At 38.7% G+C, this 26,868-nt stretch overlaps 1 protein-coding gene across 3 annotated transcripts; it reads right to left on the reverse strand.

Annotated features, from left to right (window-relative positions):
- Window positions 1-984: 984 nt before the first annotated feature.
- On the reverse strand, window positions 985-20,670 carry dsb (debris buster). Of its 3 annotated transcripts, XM_017079490.4 has the most exons (8): window positions 20,323-20,670; window positions 10,806-11,073; window positions 4,623-4,714; window positions 4,408-4,565; window positions 3,184-3,325; window positions 2,292-3,005; window positions 1,898-2,023; window positions 985-1,839 (listed from the first exon to the last, which is right to left on the reverse strand). In XM_017079490.4, the coding sequence occupies exons 2-8, from the start codon at window positions 11,062-11,064 to the stop codon at window positions 1,456-1,458; spliced, it is 1,875 nt and encodes a 624-aa protein (XP_016934979.2). In that variant the 5' UTR covers window positions 11,065-11,073; window positions 20,323-20,670; the 3' UTR covers window positions 985-1,455. The 3 variants fall into 3 exon arrangements, with proteins under 3 accessions (XP_016934979.2, XP_036670284.2, XP_070851853.1); XM_036814389.3 differs by lacking the exons at window positions 10,806-11,073; window positions 20,323-20,670 and adding an exon at window positions 5,233-5,386; XM_070995752.1 differs by lacking the exons at window positions 10,806-11,073; window positions 20,323-20,670 and adding an exon at window positions 4,868-5,134.
- Between the last annotated feature and the right edge of the window lie 6,198 nt (window positions 20,671-26,868).

Consider the following 26,868-nt stretch of genomic DNA (forward strand, 5'->3'; position numbering starts at 1 on the left):
TTATGGCGCTTTTGGCAGCATATGTTGCCGGCAAATATTAGTTTATCACTCGCCATTTTATGGATTTCCAAGTGGCTGAGGCAAATTAGAGGAGCATAACAACTTTTTCATGGTCTATTCGTGGATATTGGGTATTGTGCCATATATCTGGCCACGCCTTTGCCACAGCATTTCGTTACAATCCTCCCAGGGCAAAAATCTGAGGAACACAAAAACCCCCTTTCCATTCACAAAAGCGGGGCGAAATGAATTGCGCCTTTAAGGTTTTCGTTTAAGTGAAATGTCAGCAGCAGAAATTGAATCGAAAATTGTAAAATTGGTTTTGTATAAACATTTTTGCCAAATGAAATGAAAACGCTTTTCTTACGACTTGTGCCGCTTGCCTCCTGCCTGCCATGAAATTTCATTCTTTTGATTTGTTTTCCGCTTTTCCTTTTTTCCGTTTTCCTCGGGACTTCAGTGCAAACATTGCAAAACATCATATTTCTTGTGCCTGTTTTTTATTTCCGAAACAAAAGCCCAGCCAAGTGGTCTAAACTAGCCACCCCTCCGCCCCCTTTTCCTCTAGAACTTGTGTATAATTTATTGCTCATACGACCCGTGTGCGTGTGGGTATTTTTTCTAGGGGAAAATGCGGAAAATGCTTGACTGTGTGTGGAATTGTGGAAACGTCAAAAGTGCGTCAATCAACAAAAACTTCAAGGGAACGAAAAGCCAGTTCCCTTGTTTATTTTCTAGTGCATTTTTCCAGAGTCCAGAGTTTTTTGTTTACTTTGATTTATAAGAGTCAGGAATTGTTCTCGGAACTGCCAAAGCTCGGAGATGGAGAATCTGCTGTTAACAAGCAGATTTATGCTTACAGCTTGGATTTATGGGGTCTAAAGAAATTTTAAGGAACTGTGAGATCTCAAGTGAACAGGGAAGTTTAACTTTAAAACTTGAAAAATCCTATAATAATCATAAATCAGTAAAAAAGTTAACACCTTTCATAAAATTCTCAAAGTTCTCATTTATATTACAAAATTTCGTACATCCTCAGCCTAAACATTATTTAACAAATACATAAAATATAGTTTATGCCTACGACTTACTAAGAGTTACGGCTAACGAAACTAGAAATGAGTGCTTGCATGTTTCACATTGTAATCATTGACTAGTGAATTATTTGTAGCATTCCTGTGACAAAAATGTTTACAAATTCATACGTCTATCTACAAGATTCAAGTTACTAGCAAACCCGTTTTGGCGTTGGTAGCAGCAAGATGATTGATAATGATTGATTGCCTTCGATGTGGAAACTGAGTAATGATAATGCTTATGCAGTGGCAAGAACGTCAGGTATATGCCACGATTTTGGCCAGAACGAAACTAAAATTAAATATTCTCAGGCACACACACACAAATTCTCACAGACTCACACCTTAAGGATCTAGGGTTCTATATCTATATCTGCAACTATGACTCCTGACTCATTCCCGCACTGAGGCTGCCATCTATAATGGGCTGCGAGTCCTCCTCCCGATTTCCCTCGCCCAAACAGGTGGCCATGGGTCCATGTCTCAGCAGGGAGTAGCTGTCCCGATGATGGACGAGTAACCTGTGCTGCTGATGGGCTATGAAGTCGCTGCCCCTTCTCAAGGACCTCCTGCCCATCTCGAGGATCTCCAGCGTGGGATCATGAGCGAAAACCACGTTCTGATAGGCTCGCAGAAAGCTGAAGATAATGGCAAAGGCTCCGCCCATGATCATCAGGTAGGATCCTATGGGCACGGCACTAGGGGCTATAACAGTGCCCAAATAAATCCAGCGCTTGATGGCGGGTGTTAGCTCAGAGATGCCCTAAAATGTACGGCTATTAGTGGATTTTCTAGGTGTGTTCTGGATCTCGATAGCTCACCTCTTCCAGCCACATGACCGGAAAGACAAAGTCTCGAAAATCACGCACTGGATAGACGTCCTTGGCACGCGTCACCTTTAGATTGAGCTGAATCCGCACTTTACCCTCCAGTGGTACTCCAAGTTTCTAGAGAGAGTCGAAAACAAATTAGAATTACGGTGCGGAAAAACACAAGATAATTAAGCTCTTGACATTAGAATGTGACATGTAAACAACGTACATAAGAAAATAAATTAACTGAAAGAATCTAAGTTTATCTTTTTTAATGAATATAATACAATTTTGAAAACCAAGTCTTTATATGGCATAAGTTATGTCCTAAATAATGTTATCAAGATGACTTTTTGTTTCTAAAAGTTTTATTTATTATAATAAATGGGATGCCTAAACTCACCGGTTGTATTTTGAAGTACGTTTCATGCTTCTCACGTTCTGGCTTTAGGCCCTCCACAGAATTGAGAAGATCTGGGTGGGATTCAAAGAAATGCGGATTGGATATGTAAACGGGGGCGCCATATTGACAAGGACTGATATTCTGGAGACCCTGTATTGGCTCATAGTCGCTAGAGTCGTAGCACTTGTTCTCGGGATTGTGGGCGGAATCTCCGTAGGAGTTATTGGGCAACCTGAACAGATCCGCGGCTATGCCATCCTTTTCCAGGCTCTCCACATACTTCAGTGGAATAATCCGGCAGAGATCCTTGTCATAGATGTGAACCATCTCCGATTTGGTAAGTTCCCGCGGCGGAAAGAAGGATCCCTCTGATCCGGCTATACTTGTGCATGGTGGCTCACTCCAGTGAGGCAGATGATCCATTCCATTCAGCTGGTCTATGTAGCCAAACTGGTCCATGCTATCCATGCCCGTCTTCACGGAGGACACCTCCGTGAGGGTGCCATTGCGACCCAGGAGCAGACCCATCCTCTCCATGGGCCTCATGTGCTTCGGATAGAACCTGTGGGCCAGACTCACCAGGGCATCGTCATAGCCAAAGGCCAGCTGCTCGGCAGTGACATTGATAAAGGGTTTGAATTGAGCAGCCGTTACCACCACGGATATGGTTTTGGACAGGAGATATCCCAGCTTTGGACTGAGGCTGGTGAGGGTCTGTTGGAAAGGGAAGTTTTTAGAATACTTAGTTTTACTGGGGTACACGTTCTTATTATTAAAATAAACCTAGCAAAATATTAGATTTATAAAAAAAAATAACAATGCTTTGTTACTTTACAAGCGTATTATTTTGCATATTTAACTTAACAACTAAAATTTCACTGAAAATCCTTACCAGCAGCGGGATATTGGGTGTGGTGATGGGCGTATCCTTATCAATACTCAGTTCAGGAACAAATTGCAGTATCTTCTTATGCTGATATGACACGGTATAGTTATTCTCGTGAAACTTGACATTCACCTTCTGCATGTCTTCCCTGTAAAAAGTGGAGAAAGAGGGAAATAATATCTTATCATTAATCGGCACGTGCTGCGGACTCGGTTTCGTGGTCCAAAGTCAGGGGCGTCCAACACAAAAAGCCAAAGCAATTGAATGTCAAGTTCAGTTTCGAGCCAGAGAAAACAGAAATAACAAAACGAGTTGAAGCCAACATAAAAAGTAACAGCGGATGACGGGCACATTGGGCCTCGATTTGTCATCATGGTAACATTTTTAACATCTCATCACTATCCGAGATTTCTCGTACTCTCGTAAGTAATCTCTAGCTTAATGATTGATTACTTTGAACCGAACCCTCGCAGGTTATCCTTCGTTTAAACGGGTTCACCGTAATCTAAATATAAAAGCCTATTATTAAGCATTGCATTACGTTTGCACGAGCTCTAGATGTTGTAATCTCGATCGACGGAAACTCGCCTTCAAGAGCTGTGAGCTCACGGTTTAATTGGCCAAATAATTGCACGGCGGCTCACGGCTGTTGGCCAGTTTGATTGGGTGTTAAAATCAGAAGAGATAATTTAATTGTTTGCTTAGTGTAATCTGATTGTGATAAGTGATTAATGAGAAAATATTAGGAAATTTAGTTAGACATATCCAACTAAAGGTATGTTGCTACTGTTAAACTTTAAACTTATCAATGCTAAATGACAAAGTAGTAATTTATCCTAGTCTAAAACATTTGCTGAACTGCAATTATCATCTAGTTACCTAAGATTCTCTACTCCACTGAAAATAAATCAGATATCACTTCCTAAGCCCCTAATTATCCCTTCTAGAAGTTCAATAAGTTAAGCATTGACCGTTTCCGTAGCTAATATTTTGAAGCCACTTGAATTGCTTTTAGCCACTTGCGGTTCTAATTACAGGTATTAAGCCACCAACTTCCCAGCAAACCATGACCAATTGGAGTGCTGTGCCAAAGCCACCGTGCAAATTTATCTATGCACACGTTTATGCATAAAGGTTTTCCACAATCCGAGGTGTGAAAAAAGGCGAAACGAATTTTTCAATTGCCCAGATTTATGGCCAAAAAAGAAATACTTCAACTCTTTAGCTTACCTGTAGACAAAAGGACCAACTTCCTGCAAATGGGGCTTTTCACCCCGAAGAAAACCATCTGGATTGGTCACATTGTAGATGTATAGCTTGGTCAGTCGGATGACACCAGGCCTTTGCCAATAGTGATAGCTCAATGTATCATTCCACAGCCTTAAGTTCTGAGGGAGAAATAAGTTATAACATGCACTTTACTTTCATTGAAGAGAAAAACCCACCTTTAGTATAAAATAATCCAGCCAGGGCATGGATGATAAAATTATGCCTAAGGTTAAAGTAATTATTCCAATAATTATCACAGCTAGTCTATCTGCAAAATAAAGAAATAGTAACCAAATCAATATTTATATTTAGTAATTGTTTAACAGATAAGTATTTGATTATGAGTAAGATATTAGAAAGCAAAGCAAAATGTTTAAATTATACAACACCAATTTGTTGCCTGAATTATTTCGAAAATTACCCCTTGAAAGGCAGCTTTTCATGTTCCTTTTTAATGCCAGTTTTTAGTGCAATTTCGTAAGGTAAATAAAATAAAATTATTTGCGAATTTCACGGTGCAACTTCACGGATGTCACACACAATTACAATGGTCAACACTTTGGTTTGCCATCTCGTGGGCATTCAATCGCGATCTTGGCCGACTTATCGCCGAATGGACGTATATACTCATCCATATGACAGCTGCCAAAATTTACGACCCTCTGTTATCACTAATTGAAACTTAATCGCGGGCGATGCAATGTTAATTGGCCCATGCACTTAGCCTCTGGAAATCTGGACATTGGACGTCCGCAACATCAAAATCAAAATCATCATCCACATCACCTTGCTGGCATTTTGAGGCGGTGGGCGTGGCCAGCAGCATCTCGGTTGACGAATCCCAATCCGCTGATGATTATGATTACGATGACGATGATGATGATGATGGGCGTACAATGCCAACGGGTTCTGAATATTTTTTCACGGGTTTTCGGTGCACTAGTGGCGATCAGTCAACGAACTGATCGCCACGCCGCTTCGATCAAGAAAAACTGTTTTCGCTATCAAGTTTCGCCGAAATGCCGCCCCGAAAAAGTGCAAGGTGAAGCGTTTTGAAACAACATAAATTTCAATTTTATTTATTATTTATTATCTTATAAAATGCAGTACGCCGCTGCTTCGATTTTTGCAGGTCACTAAGTCAAAAGCTGCGATGTCAGCGATAAGGTCGAAAAAAAAAATAAAGTGGGAAGCAAACTGGAAAGGAAATGAACTGAGAAAAACGAATCTTGAAATGCTCTATACTGAATGTACTGTCTCTCATTATCTATAGGTACCAGAGTTTAATAAAAATTAAAAAAAAATATTCAACTGGTTTTATGTGACACTTACATTTATCAGGTAGTATTTTGTAATTAATATGATCTAAGGGTTACACAAAATTAGTTTAAGTTTAAAGAAGCAACTTTAACATTTGAATTTATTCTACAGATATTTGTATACCCCCGATATACTTTTATATCTTTTGATATTATTTAATACCTAACTAAAACTAAAAACCCACTGTAAGGGTAAAATAAAAATACACAGTGAGCGCCATAAATCAGCTTGGAATTCATTAAACCCATATTGAAACTGGGCGCGATAACTGCTGTCAAAATACAGCCGGATCATATGAGTATGTGCATTGTATCATTTTTTGCCCGGCAAAGTTCAGGCGGCTTCTTCATCGTGTTCCACTGACCCTGAAGAGACCGGCGACCATAAACTCTGTCCCAGAGAAAGTTACGCAAAAAAAGGAGAGAGAAAAAAAATCGAAGAAAACAGTCGAAAAAGCGACAAGTGTCATAAAACGAGGCACATAACATTTTTGGGAGCCCAAGGTCAAGGGAAGTCAGCGCCTCAACGGAAGGCTTTATTCGGTTGTTCAGTTTTCCTAGGCTATAATGTTACTGCAATCGAACGGCGATTGCAAATCGGGTTTCAGAGCGAGATGGGGAGATGTAGTACATATAGCCATATAGCCGTAGCGATATGGTCACTAAACATTTGGCACACAATTGATACGTCAGCAACCGATGACTGACGACTGTTGACAATTATGCTGATCCCAGAGTAAAATACTTACTTACTTTGATATTGCTGTTTTCCGCTTTGTTTTTCGAGGGGGTTTTTTGTATTTTCGTTTACCTGTTTATACGGGCTCAAAAGATTTCAGTTGCAACAAAAGCAGAAGCGGTGGAAAGGGGACAATACTAATACTAAAGTAGTGCTATAAAAATTTGAAAAAAAGAAGGACCACGTATAATTGTGTAAAAATATATTTAATGCAATGAGGGAAATATTCTAATTTCATTATATATATTTAAGAATGTTATTATAAATTTAAGAACCCATCCCCTTCTGTAAGCCTCTGCTTCGATTGCATTTGGCCGCTGGTGTCATATGCTTGTTTCTTTTGAAAATTACAGCGGAGCACGCTATATTCATATTTCCGAGCTTCTAGACTCGACAGCTATCCAAAAACCACGCACAGAGATTAACAAAAAAAAGAGTTAAGACCCCATCACCGAGAAGCGAGAAAAACTTTAGAGCGCTGCAATTGCCAGAGACTTTGAAACTGTTTAAATGAAACAATTTAAATGGTCAGTAATATTAGCTGCGAGGGTTTAAGTGAAACATTTGTTGGCTGGGAGGTCTATCCAACCTGGTTTTTTGTATTTTGTTTTTGGCTTGCTGTTTCTGTTGAAGCTTGGCCCCACAAACAAAAACGAAAAAGAATAATCGCAAGTTTCCCAATTGCCTGTTAAAATTAACGCTCACAATTACCGGCCGTAAAGCTGCAGCTGCTTCGCAGCTCTTGGCCAACAAAAAAAGCGGCGTCTAAAAGGCAACAAAGCGTGCTGGTCATATACCATTTCAATAGACAGTTTCTAGTGCCCGGCAGACAATACTGTACCGTACACCGTATACTATATCCATTAACAATAGAGCTCAGCAGTTGCAGTTGTCCGAGACAATCGAGCCGAGATTTCGCCCAAGAACGTGCCGCTGTAATAATAATAATCCAAGACCTGATCCGGCTGCCCCTCCCCCAAAAGTCTTTATAGCCATGTAAACACTTTTGTTTAAGCAAATAATAATGGCAGTTCCTGGCGGTCCCAGATCACTTCCTCGTACGCCTTACAATTTGCATCACGTGACGGTGTCTTCTCCGCAAATCTTCGTATCTGGAATACCACATATACTTTATTTGCGATCCCTTAGTGGTTCAGCCCAATTAGCCGAAACAAAGGGCACTGGCTATGGGCATGTCCCACGAAAGCGAAACCAGTTTCTTGGCACCGAGACGTGCCTTCGCGGCAGTTTTGCATTTAAGTTATCGCATTTCGGCCCTTAATTAAAGCGTTTACAACTGATTCTCGCTCGGGATAAGGACCCGAAAGAAGGGTATGTGTATAAGAAGAAGCGCCGGCCGAAGGTTAGGAACTGGATCTGGAAAGTTTGCCCCGAGATGAAAGGGAAAAATTGCGAAGGCTCGTAACGGAAATCCTGGGGAGAAACCCATAATGGAAAGTGAACTGGGATCTTTACTCGGTTGAGTCAGCCCAGATCGAAAGGAATGTAAATTATGACCCTATTTAGATTTATTCGGCGAGATTGGAATATTTTTTGTAAATTCCCCTTAATAGCTTGTAATGGGACGTTGTGATACCATTAATTTATTGTACTTCGTGTGGTGAGTTCTGTTGGTCTATAAGTATAGTTTCCTTCTTAAATTTTTGGAGCCTTTATATTTGTATATATGTTTTATAGATTTATATATATATTGTTTATAAAAGAATAAATATTTTAGAATCACTATTTTAGAGCTTATCAAATCCCAAAACGTAATATTTATTTTGGCTTCTGGTTTGCTGAATTCTGTGTCAATAGCTTGCAAATTCCTTTGCAGAGTAACCAAAGCTCCGGCACGATCTTGGCCAGGTCTTAATGCCAGCATCTGGTTATATAATCGCAAAGCACACTGGCAGACGTGAGTTGTTGCCAAAGAGTCCGCTGCTGTCGGGAACTCTTGTTCTTCGGCTGAGCCACTTCAGCCACTGCATCGATAGCAAACGCGCCTGTTTCTGTTTGAGCCGGGCAAACAAATGGCCAAAACCCCTGCGCATCCCGCCCCTAGAGCCCCTACTTTAGACATAGAATTGGTCAAAAGCAACCTGCATGTGTTAATTCATGCTCACTCTCTCGATTCGCCATGGGCATCCACGGCGGCTACTTGATTTCGCACTCCACTCACTGTCGCTATCACTGGCCCCTTGAATTCATCGAATCCACTGAATCCACTCGGAACCCACTCGTTCACTCTTTTTCGGCACTCATTCACCGTTTTGCAGCCTCAGTTGCACAGTGAAAAAATACGTGGGTGGATTTAGAAAATTATAGATATTTATTTAATAGATATTTTTTTTATGTTTAATATTCGTTTCAGTTCCTTAATGGTGATCATTATATGGACAATGTTAAATTTTCAACTAATTATATTTGAGAGTAGAAGACTTTTCAAACCACAAATAATAACTCATAAATAAATCACTACAAAGCAAATAAAATATATATTTAATATATATTTTTTAATGTTTCATTGTGTTTTAATCTGCTTCATGTTTAAAAACTCAAATCACTCTTTAGTGTTATACTGATTACCATGGCCAAATTTCCATATTTCGGTTTTTTCAAAGTTCATAAAATCCTTAAAAATACCAGTTGCTTATATTTTCCTCCTAATTATAATACTATGTAAAATTGTTTTCTGTGTGGCCATTTCGACCCCCATCTCCCCGCCTTAACTCTTGTCTATTGATTTGGCAACATTTTCATATTTGCTTTGAATGAGCTCGTGGATATTTGCTGGTATTGGTCTTCGCAAGTCCGAGTATTTGGCAGTTAATAGTGGCTAGTGTTGCTGGCCACAGAGTTTTCAATTGCGAATTTTGTGTTTTTAATACTGCTTGTTGTTTGCCTTCTGCTGTTTGTTATGTGCAGCCCCGAACATTGCAATAGAATTGCCCAAGCACAGTGGTTAAAAATCAGCTGTGGCTTCCTCAATAAAAGAAGCTACTTAAATGCCTGAAAGATCAACTTAAAATACTGCCAGCATGTGTGGCAATTAAAACTTGACTCTCTTGGCCTTAAATCTCAAGCATAAATCTGAGATAAGTCCCTCTGCAATGATCACGTCCCACAGAAGTACCCATAATTGCCCCTGGCCACAAACAGCATCCCCTAGAAGTCCAATAGCAAGGCACTTGGCCAACATGGCAATAAAGCCAGGCCAATAGTCAAGTGCAAAGCGCTTAAAGTATAATTCTATATAAGCGACAATCGAAACAGTCGAAAATGCCTCGAAAACGAAGTGAAACCGAAACCAGAAAATACAAAAAACACATAAAAAATAGAGAAAAGCGAAACGTAAACAAACGGAGCCTGGGCGCAGTCTAAGCCAAGTTCAGTTAGCTGTCCGTCCCTCTCTGGCGAATGTTCTTGGCCATGGCTACTGGCTGCATTAGTATTTGCCAGCTTTTGCTGCCTGTTTGCACACTTGGCTGCCTTCGACTAACTTGGCTTGGCTCACTCGGCGTATACGCAATGTCGGCCATTGCAAAGAACGCCACAGTCGCCGTTTGGATTCGAATTCGAGTTCGTGTCTGTGTGTTTCCTTGATTTACATCTGCGCTTAGTTGGCTGCTTAGCTTGGCTGTTTTCAACTTTAAATTGTTTTCTATTTTTTTCTTGTACTTTTCGGCTGTTTTTTGTTTTTGCCGCTTGGTTTTTCCTTTCGACCAAAATACACGTTTTTCAATTTTTCGGCTGCAGTTCTTGGATGACCAGTTTGGTATACAACATTTTGCGGTATTTTTTAAGCTGTCAATCGACTGTTAGTAGGGGTATTGGGCATTGCTTTCAGCCAACTTAACAAGCCTCTGACCATTTTGGCAGTTGATATTGACTTTTAGTTGGCTAATTGAGCATTTAATCACATTTTTTCTAAATTCAATTTTCTTGTTTATTGTCAAAGGCGATAGGAACTTGAGGAGCTGTCACTCAAGGCATTTCCTTTTATGGGAAAGTTTGCCAAAAATGTATTGTTACTAGTTTAAATATTAACTTAATGACAATAGAAGTTCCGAGAAATTTTTTTAAATTTAAAAATAGAATTTTCAATTTTTATAATTATTACTATAATCCAAAGACGTTTTACCATATGCTAAAATTGATTTATTAATTTACTAATAGCTTTAGCTTTCATATCCGTCTAGTTAACACATCATTATATTCCGTTCGTTATATATAGAACAGAAATATTCCACTCGAGTGACTGGCACATTTTGCGGTATAATTAAGTTGGCTGTACTTACTATTGCTAATCCTAACTCCATTTGATATCAGCATGGAGAGTGGGGTTCCCCTGTGTGTCACATGGGGGCGTGACCTCCGCCCCTGTGTTGGCTGTGCTTGTTGTTGCTGCTGGGGATGTTGCTGCTGCGATTGCTGTTGCTGTTGCTGCTGTAGATGTTGCTGCTGCTGCTGCCGTCGACCACGCCCACAGGTGGCCCAGTCAAGGAGGTGATCTCTAGCGGTCCGTCCATATCGCAGGTAATGTTTTTCCAAGCCCATAATTCAAGTCTATCGGGGATAGTGGCAATAAAAGCGGTTGAGGTGGATTAGTTCAACGTTAAATAGGGGACAACAACATATTTATGGAAAGCAATTAAAAATGTAATTAGCCTGCTGCCGTTTCGGTCAAGTACTTCCTGGGGTGGAGATGCTGGAGAATTTCTAGAATCTCGCACACAGCCTTGGCATACTGCTCCTCCGAAAAGATTTGGCTGCGATTAGCTGCATTTTTCAAGCGGACCTACTCAAAACCGCAATGAATCGTGCCATAAATTCAGTTTCAACAGTTTAATAATATATGTTTTTATTAGCCCGGTGGCTGATAAATGCTCCATGCCGTAAATACATTTGTCACTCGGTACGTGAGTGCCGGGGAACCCTCTCCGCTGGCAGGTCGTTACCTTAAGCCACAGACAATATGCTAATTGGCCACCAACCACCGGCTACCGGCCACCGACACAGTTTCATTAGCTTACTAACTGAAATGCAGCAAATAAAATGGAATTTATCAGGGGGATCCAGGAAAAACGTGAACATCTCTGTGTTTTAATCAGGCAAAGCGGAATCAAACTCAAGTCATTGCATGTGATCAAATCAATTAAATCAGATCATATTTAATTTATATAATAATAATTTCCCAAAATTTTCCATAAATCCATTTGATAAACTGCTTCATGCTGGATTGTTTATTATGAGTCTAGTTTTTATGTGTCTTGTAATTATTTTTCATTAGAATAATGCTAATAAGTTCCAACAAATAAAATAGTAAAATGGAAATTATGGGAGAAGTCTGGAAAACTTAGACCAGAATTGAACTCGTGTCAATAATCAAGCTTCATTTTTATAGCGCAAAAGCGGAAAACAGAAAATTTCCATGCAAAGTACAAAAACCAAAACAAATGACTGAGGCAACGAACTTTGCATTTCTGGACTTATGCTTGGAGTGGACTCTCTACTCTCAACTCTATTTTTTGTCGCTCCGAGTGTGAGCTCATAACCCATTTGGTCATTTACCAAGATTTTCGTTTAAGCCGCATCTCAAGTGAGGCCAAATTATATTTAATTGACTTCTGACATAACTGAAATGTTAGTTAAACTGCTGTCACAATTGAGCGATTTTGGTTTACGAACAAAGTTGTGTAAAGTTGTATACAAAACAGAAAAAAATATAAAAAAACAAAAATATTTAAACCCAATTAATGACATTTATATTTTTCACTTTGTTTTGCTTCTTTTTTGCGTATCTCTTTTAATTGCAGCCGGATTGTAAACAGCTTTGGGCCAAGAGACGCTGCCTTAATTTGTGGCATTTTGCCAGGGCAAATACGGTGCTGTACGCTTAATGAGCATAAAATAATTAAGGCCGCATTTAATTTGCCAGCTTCCCAAGGGCATTTCCAAAGGGAAAGGATGCGGAAACAAAACTGCAGGTTCTGGTTCTGGATAACGACTTCATTCGAGGTTCAGCATTTATCATTCGGCAGTCGGAAGTGGCCATTATTTATCATCTTGCACGGCGACACTCCTCCAGCGCCATTAACCCCTTGTTGCACACTCTTTGGCCACAATTCACGCCTCAACAGCCCGAGCCAATCCATTAAGAAGTCCCTCAGAAAATAAAGTGGTAAAAATCGAGGAGTGAAAAAACACGTTTTTTACAGTTTTGTGCTTATTGTGCTTATTGGCCACGGCGTGGTCACCTGGCTTCTTTGGCATAAGCACCATTATGTAATCCGAAAATGAGACGCCGAGACTCTGGACTGGATTGGCTTGGTTAGAAAATCATTAAAAAATAGCACAAGCATTTGCGTAAAGAAATTTCAAAATGCCAAATGCGAAATTTGATTGACCTAAATACGGTTTTATAATAGCCATATATCCGCCGTCCAGACCAGAGGTGTATATATGGCAACTGGCCGCATGTGTTGCAACTGCCACATGCCACTGGAGCACCATGTCCAGCGAAGCTTTCTAACAGCTGACCACGACGATACCCAACCCGATTCCTCGGCTATATATCTATGTATCTACAGTCTCAGTCTCTCAGCCTCACTTTCGATTGCAGTTGTAGCTGCAGTCGCAAAGCAGCAAAAGCAGTGGCAGAAGTAGGTTGCCTGGCCAGCAGGCCACTAAACCACACTCAGCCACTCCGTCTAAAGCGTTCGTTGGCATTTGCCGAAAATCTACCTTCCCGCTTGCACCTGCTGCATGTTGCCGCCGTTCATGTTGCTGCTGTAGATGTTGCTGCTGTTGATGTTGCTCGCGTGCATTTCTAAGTGTGAGTCAAGAGCTGCGCCTTCTTTGGCGCCTGGCTGAGGGTATTGTGATAAACTCACTGGGAGGATATCCATTTGGGAAAACCCACATTTAGCCATAGCTTTGTGTACTTTAAATGGGTAACGAAATTAAGCAAACATTGGCATTTGGCGCGCAGATTCTGGTATGACAAGTTGACAAAATGTATGGTTTGGTTTTTCCTTTTCTTGGGGAATATTTTAATTAGTTATATTGTAATCGTATTTACAGTTTAAATCATTAATTATTGGCTTCCATGTTTTCTTTAAATTATTATAATAACTATATATAGTTTATAATATATTTTAGCATTCACTTTCTAGGGAGACTTGAAATGTTAAATATTTTTTCTTGTACAAAAAGCCCAAAAAAAGGGTAGATTGTTTAATAGTTCTCAGTTTTATTCCTAGAAAAATGATTTAAATTTGGTTTTTCAGAGATCTATTTTTAAGAAGAGTATTTCATAATGTCTAAGGCTTTTCCCAGTATTTTGCTAGTCCTACATCTGCAGCTCTGTTTGCCTCCCTCACATATTACCACATATTTTCCCCCCAAGTGCCGTCGAGTGTATCTCAAGTTCGCTGCTTTCCTTGACTCGTTCGGCGATGTGATGTTGCCTCTTGCCAAACAGTAGCCACCAGCTGGAGTGGCTGTTTCTGTCTGCCCCTCCGCCCGGCAGTCTCTTGTATCTGCGATGTCTCTGGTTGCACTTGTTTGTTTTGGTTTCTTGGCAGTGCAGTCGCTGCCGAATTAATAATTTCACACAGCCTCAGTTTCAGGTTGCAGCGGAGTTTTTGCTCAGTAGTGCGAAGGTCGCGCGCCACTTTTCTCTTTCCCGTATTCACAGCTTACCATCCTCAGCTGCACTCAAATCCAGTTTTTTTCTTCGGCTGGAGTGCGATATTTCGGCCTGTTTTATGCATTTTTAATAAATTTCTGCTTAATTTTTGGCAGCCAACGCTTTATAATTTTATGGTCCTTATATTTTTTCTTTCTTTTTCCTGCGCTTTTATTGCATATATAAAATATCAATTTTTTGGAATCATCAGCTGCAGCCGAAAGCTTCCTTTTCCTCCTTTTGACCGCCGGGCACTTGAATGGCTTCATAAGCCATGGCCAAAAGGGTGCGCCCACAAAAAGGGCAAGCACTTGGACACAAGGGCCCGGCATTTCATAATTGGCATCGTTGGGAACGCGTTGATTGGCAAATTGTATGCAATTATTGAAACTGTGGGTTGCCTCTTTCTGTGCGATTCGATTTCGCATGCGAAAGGTTCGTTCATCTCTTCCGCTGTTGACATTGAGATAAACATAAAAATCTTTACGGAAGTCTCCGTCGAACTGGAAGTGCTCTCTCATTTAGCCCTAATTGCAGCTTACACATGGGGCAGGCCATTTATTTGGCCATGCCCTCAGCAGCAGCATAACGGCCTGATGCACGGGGAAAAAACTTTAAAGTGTTTTTAAAGCTTAAATTATTGTAATTAAATTTGAGGTACTTTTTGAAAGGTTTTTACGAGTTGATTGGATTTTTATAAGGTAAAGGATTTTATCAAGAATGAATTCAATGTTCTAGGCTCATGAAAAAACTATAGTATTAAATACTTCGGATAGTGGTATATTTTTTTGAGTTAAAAATTATATCTTAAAATATTCCTTAATTAGTATTATCTCTCAAAGAAATATATTTTTTTAGTATTCTGCATTTTCTTTCTGTGTGGGAGTTTTCCGCTTGGTAGCGCCACACTTTCCTTGGCGGGGAGTCTTCTGCCTCGTACTCTATTATATTATGCCATCGTTTTGTTCAGCTCAATTAAGATACAGCGCATCGAGAGCGAAAGCGATGGGTATATTTACATGTGTAGGCAAACTCATAGCTCACCTAGCCAGGCCAAGCGCAACAAATCATTCTATAAATGGTACAAAAACAACAGACACTGCAGCAGCGATGTAAACAATTTAAATGGCATTAAGTAATTCAACATTAACATTAAACTTCATGTTAAATAATTGTTGATTTAGGAATTGAAAAAAGGGTGCAAGTTTGGTGGGGAAAATGAAAAGGCTGCAGCTGAAACGAAAGACTTAGGCAACGAACTTGACCTTGCAGATTGGTACAAAAGAAAGTAAGGTGCTTGGAAGATACAATACAAATTTTGAGTAATTTAAATAAATAATATTAATAAATAATTATAAAATTAATAAATTAGTTCAAATAATCTTTACCATGATTTAAAGACTATGTTTCTTTCCAATTTAAATTGTTCCAATTTATTTATACAACTAACTTATCTTTCTATTCCATTTTCAGCCTCACAAGTCCCCCAGAAAAATCCCCTCTAAACCTATTTTTCAGTAGCTCGATAACTGCCTTTTCAATTGAGTGGCCCTAATTGAGCTCTCATCTTCAAAATCACTTGATTAGTTGCCCCGGCATTTGACACGCGTGCACCCAAACTCGAGAGCGGCAAAGGCAGTAACAAGATTGTTGCTTTGAACGTCATGGAGTCTGGACGCAGTTGCAGTCCCCAATCCCCAACGAAGTCGCAGACTTGGCTAAAACCGTGGCCAATCACTGAAGCGTTGCCGGCCGCTCCATCAACAGCAAAAATATTGGCAAACATTTTCCAATACTCGGCAGCAGCTGCGTCAAGTGTTGTAATTTATACGTACACTCACTCTCCCACTGTCTATTTTTGGGAACATTTTATGGGCCACATTGTTTTTTTGTTGTCTTTTTTGGCGAAACGAAACCATTCGCGAAATGCTCCAATTACGCCCGAGAATTTCCATTAAATCAAAAAAGCCCTTTTCGAGCTGGCGTTTTAATGCGAGTCATGAATCAATTTCGCTGGATTTGAGAAGGGTTCGATCTGGTTGTCAGGGGAATAAAGAAATAAAGCCGGCAAGGTCGTGCACCAGTGTGTGTGGGCCGGCAACTTCAATCCTGACCTAAGTCACTATAAAGCCAAAGCTCGATTCGCTTGTCTCGCCGGCGGCCAAAAAATTAGCGATTGATGGCTTTCTCGCACTTTAAGCCGCCAAATGGCAATTTGCCAATTTCTCGGGCTTATCAGGGGGGCCAATCAGCTATTCAGCTATTAAAGAGCATGGCCCGCTCATTATGTAAACCTATCTGCCAGATATTGTATGTTCGCGTTATTAGCAAGTGTGCCTGCCCCGGGCCTCGGCCAAATGAATAAGAAAATCCGTGGTAGAAAAAAGATACTCGCATCCAAAACGAAAAAACATCTTGTGTCAATATTTCAATTTAACGGTTAGGAAAACGGCAAACTAACGCAACAAAAGCAGCCTTTTGTGTGACGTCTATGGCTCTTAAAGGTTTTTTTGCGCTTGCGGTTAATTTAAGACAACTTCTGTGTCCACTTTTGAGTCTGGCCAATTGGTGGGCGGACAAATGGATGGATTGGTGGGCTGGTGAGCTGGTGGGATGGGAATGGGATGAGTGACTAGCTGGCTGGCCCAACTAAGTGCCTCAGAAGGTGTAGACAGCGTTGGGAATTTCGCTTAAATTGCTGTCTGCGGTTCGCTTGAAAGTGAAACTGATTGGGGCTAAGTGAAAAGGTGGCGTGATTAAATAGGGCTAAAAAGAGTATGGCGTTGAAAGGCCTGCATTCCTGAACTAGGTTGCAATAACAACGTACAATATATCTTTATTGTTCCATGAAAGTATTTTAATTTATGGATATAAGTTGGCTGTTAAAATAATATTTTTCGTAGAAGCTATAAATCCTAAATAGAAGAATTGTATTTATTTTTGCATTAAGAAATCCATAAAAAGGCCGATGGGTAGATATTCAGTTCTTGATGTTGATGCTGAACAAACAGAATAATAACACCAGTTTACAAAAGAAAATTGATGAAATACGCCTTTCAGAAAACCTTTGTTTTCCGGTAAGATACATCTCCCTGATTAAGAAAAGGGCACTTAAAATTTTTTCTATGGTACCAATTTTTTTTTAAGTGTAAAAAACGTTTTTCGCACTTTTTTATTTTCTAACTCGAGTTGTGATAAACCGAATTCGGTCATTAAGGACTCATTTTACAGGTAATAGAATGCCCTTTAACTTTCTTATACACATCATTAAGTTCCATTCATTAGTTCAAAAGCTACACTTCGTCAAAGTTGAAAAATTTGGAAAAAAATCAAAAACGCTGGCATAAATGGCTTCTTTAAAAATACACGCGTAAAAACCGAAATTAGTTTTATGTTGTTTTCTTGAAGGCTGAACCATAACGGAGAATATGCGCCATAGATCACGACAATCCGTTGGTAAATCGATTTTTAACAGATTTTTAAACGTATATACCCAAGTTCAGTATTCGGGAGCAGCGGCCGTTAAACGTTATTTTAAATTTTCAGTGTTGGGGAACGTAAGAATTTGGTGCAAGTTGTTATGCATAACGTCAGTTTCCTTGCTATTAGCGCTGGGCAAGCTAAAAAGTATGCGATTGCAGTTACGAGGAAATCATTTTTATATATTTTTAGCAAGGAAACTGACGTTATGCATAACAACTTGCACCAAATTCTTACGTTCCCCAACACTGAAAATTTAAAATAACGTTTAACGGCCGCTGCTCCCGAATACTGAACTTGGGTATATACGTTTAAAAATCTGTTAAAAATCGATTTACCAACGGATTGTCGTGATCTATGGCGCATATTCTCCGTTATGGTTCAGCCTTCAAGAAAACAACATAAAACTAATTTCGGTTTTTACGCGTGTATTTTTAAAGAAGCCATTTATGCCAGCGTTTTTGATTTTTTTCCAAATTTTTCAACTTTGACGAAGTGTAGCTTTTGAACTAATGAATGGAACTTAATGATGTGTATAAGAAAGTTAAAGGGCATTCTATTACCTGTAAAATGAGTCCTTAATGACCGAATTCGGTTTATCACAACTCGAGTTAGAAAATAAAAAAGTGCGAAAAACGTTTTTTACACTTAAAAAAAAATTGGTACCATAGAAAAAATTTTAAGTGCCCTTTTCTTAATCAGGGAGATGTATCTTACCGGAAAACAAAGGTTTCCTGAAAGGCGTATTTCATCAATTTTTTTTTGTAAACTGGTGTAATTAGTTCTTTATTAATGGTTATGTGTCAATGTTTATTGTTAGTTGGAAAATAATTATACTTAAAAAAAGGCTATGCTTAAAATTGTATCTTCCCAAAATTCTAGTAATGTCGTCACGAAAAAGTTGGGATTTTGGGTCATCACCCCACTCATGCGACCTTCAAAACTCGCCTGTTCAGTTAGCATTTTCAGTTATACGTAAACCTTTTTCGCTGACCCCTAAATTTCACACCATTTTACATAAAAATGTCTCAATTTTTATTACTTTTATTTCCTTCAAGTGTGGGGTCATAAAAAACACTATTTGGCAAGATTTGCGCAAATGGCATAGGAACTCGTAAAATAGGCGAATTTGTCAATAATCAATAGCGATATTTGGCAGATAAACTAGAAAGATCTACGTTGGGGGCCTCTAATTGTGTTCCATAGAAAGGGAAGTTTACCTTACCTTTGTTTCTCTTTCGATTTCAATTTCACCTTAACATTGACCTGAACTCGTCATGTTTTTTGGGTCAAACTTAATCAGGGGTGGGGAATAATATGGGGTTTTCGGTTTTCGGTACGTGTCTGCGGTTGCATATTTGCGAAATCCCCCACCAACTGAAATAAACCGAAACGCAGATCGACAGACTCCAAAAATATGCATTTGGCCAAGAGACAAACACACAAGAAATGACCGCTCATAACCACATTGCCGTTATTTTGCATAACTTGCAAAATGTTTACACTTAATTGCAGTCTGCAGAAATGAGCCAAAAGCGAGGAAAAAAGAAACCAACAAAATTGTTTATAAATTAAAGCAAACAACCTGAGAGTCGTTGGACAAGGGCTCTTCTTAGTAGTCTAGATTTCTTCTTTTTTGACATCTCATTGATAAGGCTGCCGACTGTCCAGCGAAATGTTTGCAATCAGCTTAATTGATTTGCTCTCGTCTGGCGAATAAAATGATATTTTTGACAGCTCCGTTACTGTGTATAATCCAATTAAATGCGCACATTGAACTGTATTTCGATTAAAAAGGTGCAGGGGCTTGCCTATTTGAATTTATATAAGTGCATGCCGCAGATTAAACTGATAAGGTAATAATTAAATGGAATAAAAAAGCACAGTAATTGATTATTGGGGAAATATAATTTGTTGACAGAACAATTAATTGAAAACAATTGCATTGTATTCAATTATGGTTTCGATTTTGTTTAAGCTGCTTCTTAAATTGTCCATGTTTTGTTGTAATGTTTTCACAATAAATTCAAATAGGTTTAAGTAACTTTAACTTTGAATTGAATTTGAAGTAAGTTTTGTTGTACGATAAATAAATTAAATCAGTTCGTGATAAATTATATTGCTGCTTTAATAATATTAGAATTAATTATTCCCAGAAGAAATAATCTAATTCTTACAAACAAGGGAATAAATCTTATAGTCGTTCACTTTGGACTAAGGAAATCTATATATCACAATTTTTGAATAAATTAATTAGCTTTTAATATGCTTTCATTGAATTTAAGTCGACCAATAAATTTGATAATAATATTTACAGGTTATGACACCAATACTAAATAATAAAACTAATAAAAATAACATTTAATTTATATCAATAAACTAAAATTTGTTCACTTTTTAATTTGAAGTCAAGGGTTTGCACTTAGCTAAGCAAAATAAATTGCAGATCATTTGTTCTTTGGGACTTAATAAACACGTTACGGTGAAACCGCGAAACTTTTAACAGAAGCTCATTAATAAAAACTCCGTACTTGACACGGTAAGTATAATTAATGAAACCACACTTAATATTTATTATTTTTCCCACACAGAATGTTGCACATACGCCCTCAAGGCATAACTCATACGCCCCGTTTGGCACTTACGTTTCGAAAATTCTCAGAAGCTGCACGGCTAATCCAAAGTTTGTCTTTTGCTGGGGGAACTGCGGGGAATTCTCGATTGGTGCTTTTATGTGGGTCAGATGTAACCTTTTTGCATATTCACTGCAGCAAGCTAATTGATTTTGTGCCAATTAGAAGGTGTTTCTTTTTTTTAATTTTTAGTTTTACAATTGGTTTTTAAGAACACATAGTCGCATTATCCTTCGCACAGACACTCGTCGAACTCTGTGGATTTAGTTAGCCGCATTTACTGACGATCGCCCCGCTGGCGAGAGCATGTGTCGTTTTAAGTTGACGCGTCGGAATGAAAAACTCGCATGAATGGACCGTCGTCTGGGCAAGACGTTTTTGTTTAAAACCCCCCGACTTGAGACGGCTTCGGCTGCGATCGCCGACTCAGTACGAGTGCCTTATAAACAGAGCCGATCGTGTATCTGTATCTGTGTATCTGTGAGATACTCTCGTACTAACCAGAGTGCCGCAATCCTAGCCGCTGTTTAGATTTAAGGTAACAGAGCTTTACAGAAATTTGGCAATTGGCTTAAAACGCATGCTCATGCCCGAGGTGAGTTTCTCCCCTGTGTTGAATTTTTCCTTTCCTCAACAGGTAATTGGCCTGATTGGAGTCGGGGTTTTTTCGCATTTATGCTGAGTCACCTGTACTTTGGGTTACCTCTCTTGTTGGCTGTTTACTTATTGTTTGCTCGCTTTTATCGCTGCTGGTGGTTCTAGCTAAGTGAACTTGACGACGTTTTATAGCTTCCTTAGTATTTCCGACTTTTGGGGTTTTTCTGAGGGATATGCGAGGCGACGGCTTGGAAAAAGGTGTCTCTTACTCAGGATTTTAAGTGCACCGGAAGAAACTACAGTACTTTTGATTGTAGATTAAACAAAACAAAGCAAATAATTATTACAAAAAGCATAACAAAGTATATTAATCTACATAAATGTATTTTAATGATAATCCTTATAAATCTATATACTTCTGAATAATAGTATGTTAATAAATAGTAGGAGAAGTCCCCTACAAAGAAAGTCTCTTTTTATTTATTATAATTTTACATTGATTTTAAATAAAAGTCAATTAAAAACATATTAAATTTGTTTAAAAATGTTATGCGCCTGCACTTTATAAAAATTATAAATTAATTTCTTTTTCTGCACTCGCGGTAAAACCAAGGCTAATTTCTAGTGAATGGTCCCATTGAAAACCATGCTTTATCAATTACACATAATAAACCCCAAATTATCCACCTTGAAGGCAATGGTTGTGAAAAACTCCCCATTTGCCATAAACTGAAGTGGAAAATTTTCCAGCCAGCGCAATTGTTTTTATGTGTCTAGCCAAACTGCCCAGTAAACAGATATGAGGCTCGACTGCCCTCTCTAGACAGTTAATTCCGACTACCGTCTTATTCAGACCGATCTAACAAATACGTATCTACGATAACGCACTGACGTAATAAGAATAGTAATAGTAATACCTTTTGTTGATCTCACCTGACGGGATCTGAACTCTTCAATTAGAGACCTGTATGTAGATAGAAGTTGATTTTACGGCCAAGAACTTGGTGATAAATTCAATGGAATTGATTAGATCTCCCATCGAGTAAAGAACATCAACTAGCTAAATCGATCATAACTTTCTTATGGCTATAAATAGTGTAAAATACCCTAAGGTAATTAGCATGGAATAAATCTACATATTGCATTGGGTTGGCTTTGACTTCAGTGACGAAATGATAGATGATGCGCTTTTGCTTACTTTAGATTTCAGCACATTAAATAGCATGACCGATACCGGAAACTGGTCTTTTGTAGAACAATTTGCCGCCACAAAGGAAGTTTTCCCGCAGTTCAAACGGGTCAATGCCCAAAACCACTCGAAAATACTGGAGTGCTCGGTAAACTCGGTAGTCGGAACTAACTGAAACTGAAATTCGCGCGGATTACAAATGACACAGTTACCCAGTTATCGGCCAAGGATGCCACTGCAGTTATTTCTTGGCCCAAAGACCTTAATCTAACATACAGTACAGCCAGCCCTGAAGGTTGCAGTTGACAAGAACGACTTAATTGCAGTTGTGAAACTCGAAACTAAAGCACAAATAAAATGTTTACTTTACATTTGACAACAATAAGTTAAGACCGCGACGACACATGTTATGGGGACAAGTTGTGGTCGTTTTTGGACAACCAAAATTTTAATTTATATTGTTTATAATTATAATTGCCAGCATTTTGCGGAAAAGGCCACGGGGGACATTAAAAATATTCAAACTGCCTCGGCAGACGCTCCAGTTGAAAGGCAAGAGGAATTTACCTTTTGAATGACTTAAGTCTTTTTTTATTTTAACAGAGGCCAGTAATGTCCACTCATCGCAAGTTCAAGTTTGCCAGAGTCCGGAGTTTAAATGGGTGATTAGTTAACGGCACGTTCGATTTAAGTGGCCTGCGACAAAGATCTTAACTGCATGATCATGTTCGGTACTTGGTACTAAGATCAAAAACGCAAAAGTCCCAAAACAATGGACAAATAAAACCACAAAGTGTTAAAGACAAACTGCATATAGCTTTTAAATGTGTGAAATCGCTTTTTAAAGAATAAATATTATCAGATTTAAATGTTCTGTAAACTTATAGTAAGAAAGATAATTTTTCCGAAAATCTCTTAAAATAGAATAATGTTTAAAGAAAGGAAATGTATTATAATAACACAAAATGTTTCTTAAAATTGTACTCGACGTACAAGGGTTTTTACTGATTTTTGCAAGATTTGAATTAATTTTCGCAAAACTAAAAATATTTTAGTTTTATGACTGTTAAGGTACTTAGAAATATTAAAGGTGCGCCAATGTGTGAAATATTTAGGTACAAATATTGATATTTAAGTAGTTTCAGAACTTACATCCATTAAAAGCCATAGTTTTGATGGTTTTATTGTTTGCTATTACCTTTTTTATAACTTGCTAATATTGAAGGTCCGGCTTCTACCCTTAACACTAAACTGATATTTCTGATTGGAGGTAGTTAAAGGAAAATCTTTCTGACGCTTGTTAGAATTTTCTACGTTTCGATTTCCTTCCTTAGAACTACAGAAATCCATTCTCACCAAATAGTTAACGAGCTGGCAAACGTTACGCTTTGAACAATATATTAACATGTAGTTCCCCGCACTTCGAACTGGCCAAGCCCCAATATTGGATTGGCCCTTTCCTATAAAATCGCGCAAACTTTTTAATTTGTTTGTCAGACACTCGGCTTTAATTGTTGGTCAAACAGGGGTAAGGGCCTGGATATCGCACTCGATGATCAACAAAGTGCGTCTGGAATAACACAAACTTTGAACCTGAGACATATTTTGATGTTATTAATAGTGTTTCGCCTTTGAAGAGGGTGTGACCATCCTTCACATCGAAAGTTGATTCACCTGAACGAAAACGAAAACAGGTCTCAAGTGTCGCTAACCAACCTAGAGAGGTTACTACAAATCCCCAGCCCAAAAACCCAGCCAGAAAGATTGAGAAGATCAAACGGCATCTCATTGCCAGGCGAATCGGAAATCAGACAGCACGAGCCATACCCATGAAATCTGTGTATGACCTAGCTAAAACAATATATGATATACGTAGTGCTGACTGGTTATGGCCATAAACTTATTGCCAAAAAGATGACGTGAAGTGCAGAAATTTTTACATATCCATTCATTCGATTACTCACTGCCCCGGTGCTAAGCAGGCTTACAAAACGCTGCCTTCCAAGGGCCATAATTCACAGACGACTGGCCTAGAAGCCCGAGGAGTAGCGCTAGCCCATCTAGCCAATTGGCCAACTTTTTTCGAATTTTTCTCTTTCAATTACCGCTTGAAGGACAACCCTGCAGGGTTCTGCGCAATCGGGGCTCTAAAACCATGGAAAGTCAGCCCCAGCAGACAAATCTCTTTATGATGGCCAAGAAAATGAAAACTTTTCGCCTTGCTGTTGGAGGCGTTGAGATGGAAATAATTACCCGCAGACTTAATGTTTTAATTTGTGGAAAATGCTTTGCATCTTTGAGGATTTTTCAATTGAGTTCATATGGCTTGGGTATTAATTGCGGCTTAATTGGAAATGGTAATGCGGTAAAACAGTAGGGGATTCATATATTTTTCACAAAAAAATGCATTTTCTGACTTAACATTTTACTGTTAGTGGCATAATGAGGTTATGTTAAAGCGAAAACAAAATTCTGCATACTTTTAGGAAGATTTATAATATTTCTTATGATGATAAACAGAGTAACTACAATTTATTCAATAAATTTAATGTTAACTTTAAATAAAAAAAAAATAACACCTCTTAGATAATAGTTACAAGCAGTATTATTTTACTGCAAGGTATCAATTTTCTACATCGATATCCCGCCTCTTTATAGAACAGGGCGTTACCTGATAGCTGATCTACAAAGCAAAACAAGGCTTCCCCCGACTGCCCACCGCTAAAGCCCCTCCCCATTACTTTTCAACAAGATTTCCATGCAATTATCAATTACTGTCAAGGCTACTAATCTTGCACCGACTATTGGAACAATAGTAATAGTTTATGCAGGGGGGTTTTACTACGATCGCACGGCGGAAAGCTCCTCTTCATTTACAGTTTAATTGATCCAACTGTAAACTAACTACAAATGGTCTTAAAATAAAACATTTACATTTATTAAAACTGGTTTAATATGACGTCAGGCAGTAAAGTGATTGCAGTGTGCGATAAACGAGACACCAAACGCTAGAGCCATAAAACTTCAGGTCGGCAGGTCTTTTGACCTCGGTTCACTTACGGTCGGTTAAGGGTCAACAAATTGCGGCAAAGCTCGTTATATTTATTGCACTTTTTTCGCTGTACTGTGCTCAATCAATTGTCATTCAGTTTGATCGATATATGTGCACTTCACTTACCCCTGGCAGGTCCTTGCCTGCAATTACGATGATTAACTGGCTCATTGCCTGCTATTTAATTATGTTGCTTAATTATTATGCAATAGTTTTTTGGTCAATTCGGTGCTTTTTTCGGTGTTATGTAGAGCCAGTCACTGCACTTGATTAATTTTACGGCAATAACCATTAAATACAGCCAGAAACCTCTTTACTGGCTTATTTTAATTGTATATTTTAATTTAATTAATGGTTTCAGAAATCATATTATCTGGATGTCTACGCACAAAGCCTCGAAATCGACTGAATGGCATGAGAAATGTGGAGAGAGGCTATGGCCCTTAGTTTACTCAATTTCAGATTTCTTTTCGCAAAGTCAGGAGCGGATTAAGGGTATTTTAATTGATATAAGAGCAATATGATATTTATTAAAATATTTCCTAAATTAATTTCTCATTTTTAGATATTGAAGTTTCAAAGAGATAATATTGTGCGCCCTTTTTATACATTTATTACCCCTACTGCGCTCCTGGTTTTTGAAGCATATTTAACAAGTCTTAATTGAACTGTGCGATTGACCTGTTGGCATGCGTATGACAGTACATATAGAAGCATGCCAGACATTCAGCCATAAATGCCATATTATGCGTAGAGATGGGAAGATAGACATAAGATCAGAGATAAGAAATCAAGAGTTCTTATAAAAAAATAAAAGGTATTAAAAATTAAACAAACTTGATTACTATAGTACCTTATACCTGATTTCTCCCGACTTTCAAGATGGGTAAGCCCCCTCCAACGATTTTTATTCTCAGTATTTTCCAACCTACCGCAAATTGAACAAACAAAAAATTTGATTCTCTAATTACAGAAACTTCAACCCTTCGATGTTCCCATCCCAACAGACTGCAAATGTCAATCAACTGGAGGCAAATAGAAACAAAAAATGCAGGCCGCATTTATTTTGCATAAATGTAAATAATAATTTCAACCCAAGGCAAACATAGAGGAGGCAGATAGAAAAAGTTGGAATATGAAAATTAAATTGTGCAATCAAAAACCTGTGACGAGTGAGCAAAAACCAAAAATGCCAAAGCCTGGCAAATGCAGAAATTGTTTGACGCACCTCGTTGGCTGTTGGCCGTGTTGGCCTGGTCAGAAACAGAAGCCAAGTGTCCATCAGAAATGCATCCAATGGATTTGCTAAAAAGTAGCAGGATCTCACGGCGCAGGCAGAGGAACTCCCTGGACTCCGGACTCCGGATTAATTAAAAATGTAGTGCCTCCGGCCGCAGGCCTTCACTCATCGGCTTCAAATGCACTGGCAGCCAAGTTAATTGAATTGGCTTACGGTTTTTGTGATTATTTCCCCTGGTTCCATCAGTTAGAAACGGCCCATCGAGGCATTATATGCATTCCTTCTTTGTTTCATAAATAATCATAAAGAATCATTTCATATTTCCCTAAGCACGTGACCAAAACTAATTTTATTTTCATTATCCAATTGCATTCCCCGCGGCTAATCCCCCATATATACCCTATATATCTGCCTCGATCTTTATAGAACAGGGTCACCCTTTCGCTAATTTAGCAGCGTGTCTAAATTACCGGGCATCCC

This window comes from Drosophila suzukii, chromosome 3 (assembly GCF_043229965.1).
Source record: "Drosophila suzukii chromosome 3, CBGP_Dsuzu_IsoJpt1.0, whole genome shotgun sequence".
In the NCBI taxonomy this organism is placed as follows: domain Eukaryota; kingdom Metazoa; phylum Arthropoda; class Insecta; order Diptera; family Drosophilidae; genus Drosophila; species Drosophila suzukii.

Coding starts and splice junctions, on each gene's coding strand:
- dsb (XM_017079490.4), bottom strand. CDS start 11,064: ATGGGCTTGGAAAAACATTACCTGCGATATGGACGGACCGCTAGAGAT. Junction 4,566..4,622: donor TGGATTATTTTATACTAAAG/GTGGGTTTTTCT, acceptor TTTCTCCCTCAG/AACTTAAGGCTGTGGAATGA. Junction 1,840..1,897: donor CGGTCATGTGGCTGGAAGAG/GTGAGCTATCGA, acceptor CGTACATTTTAG/GGCATCTCTGAGCTAACACC.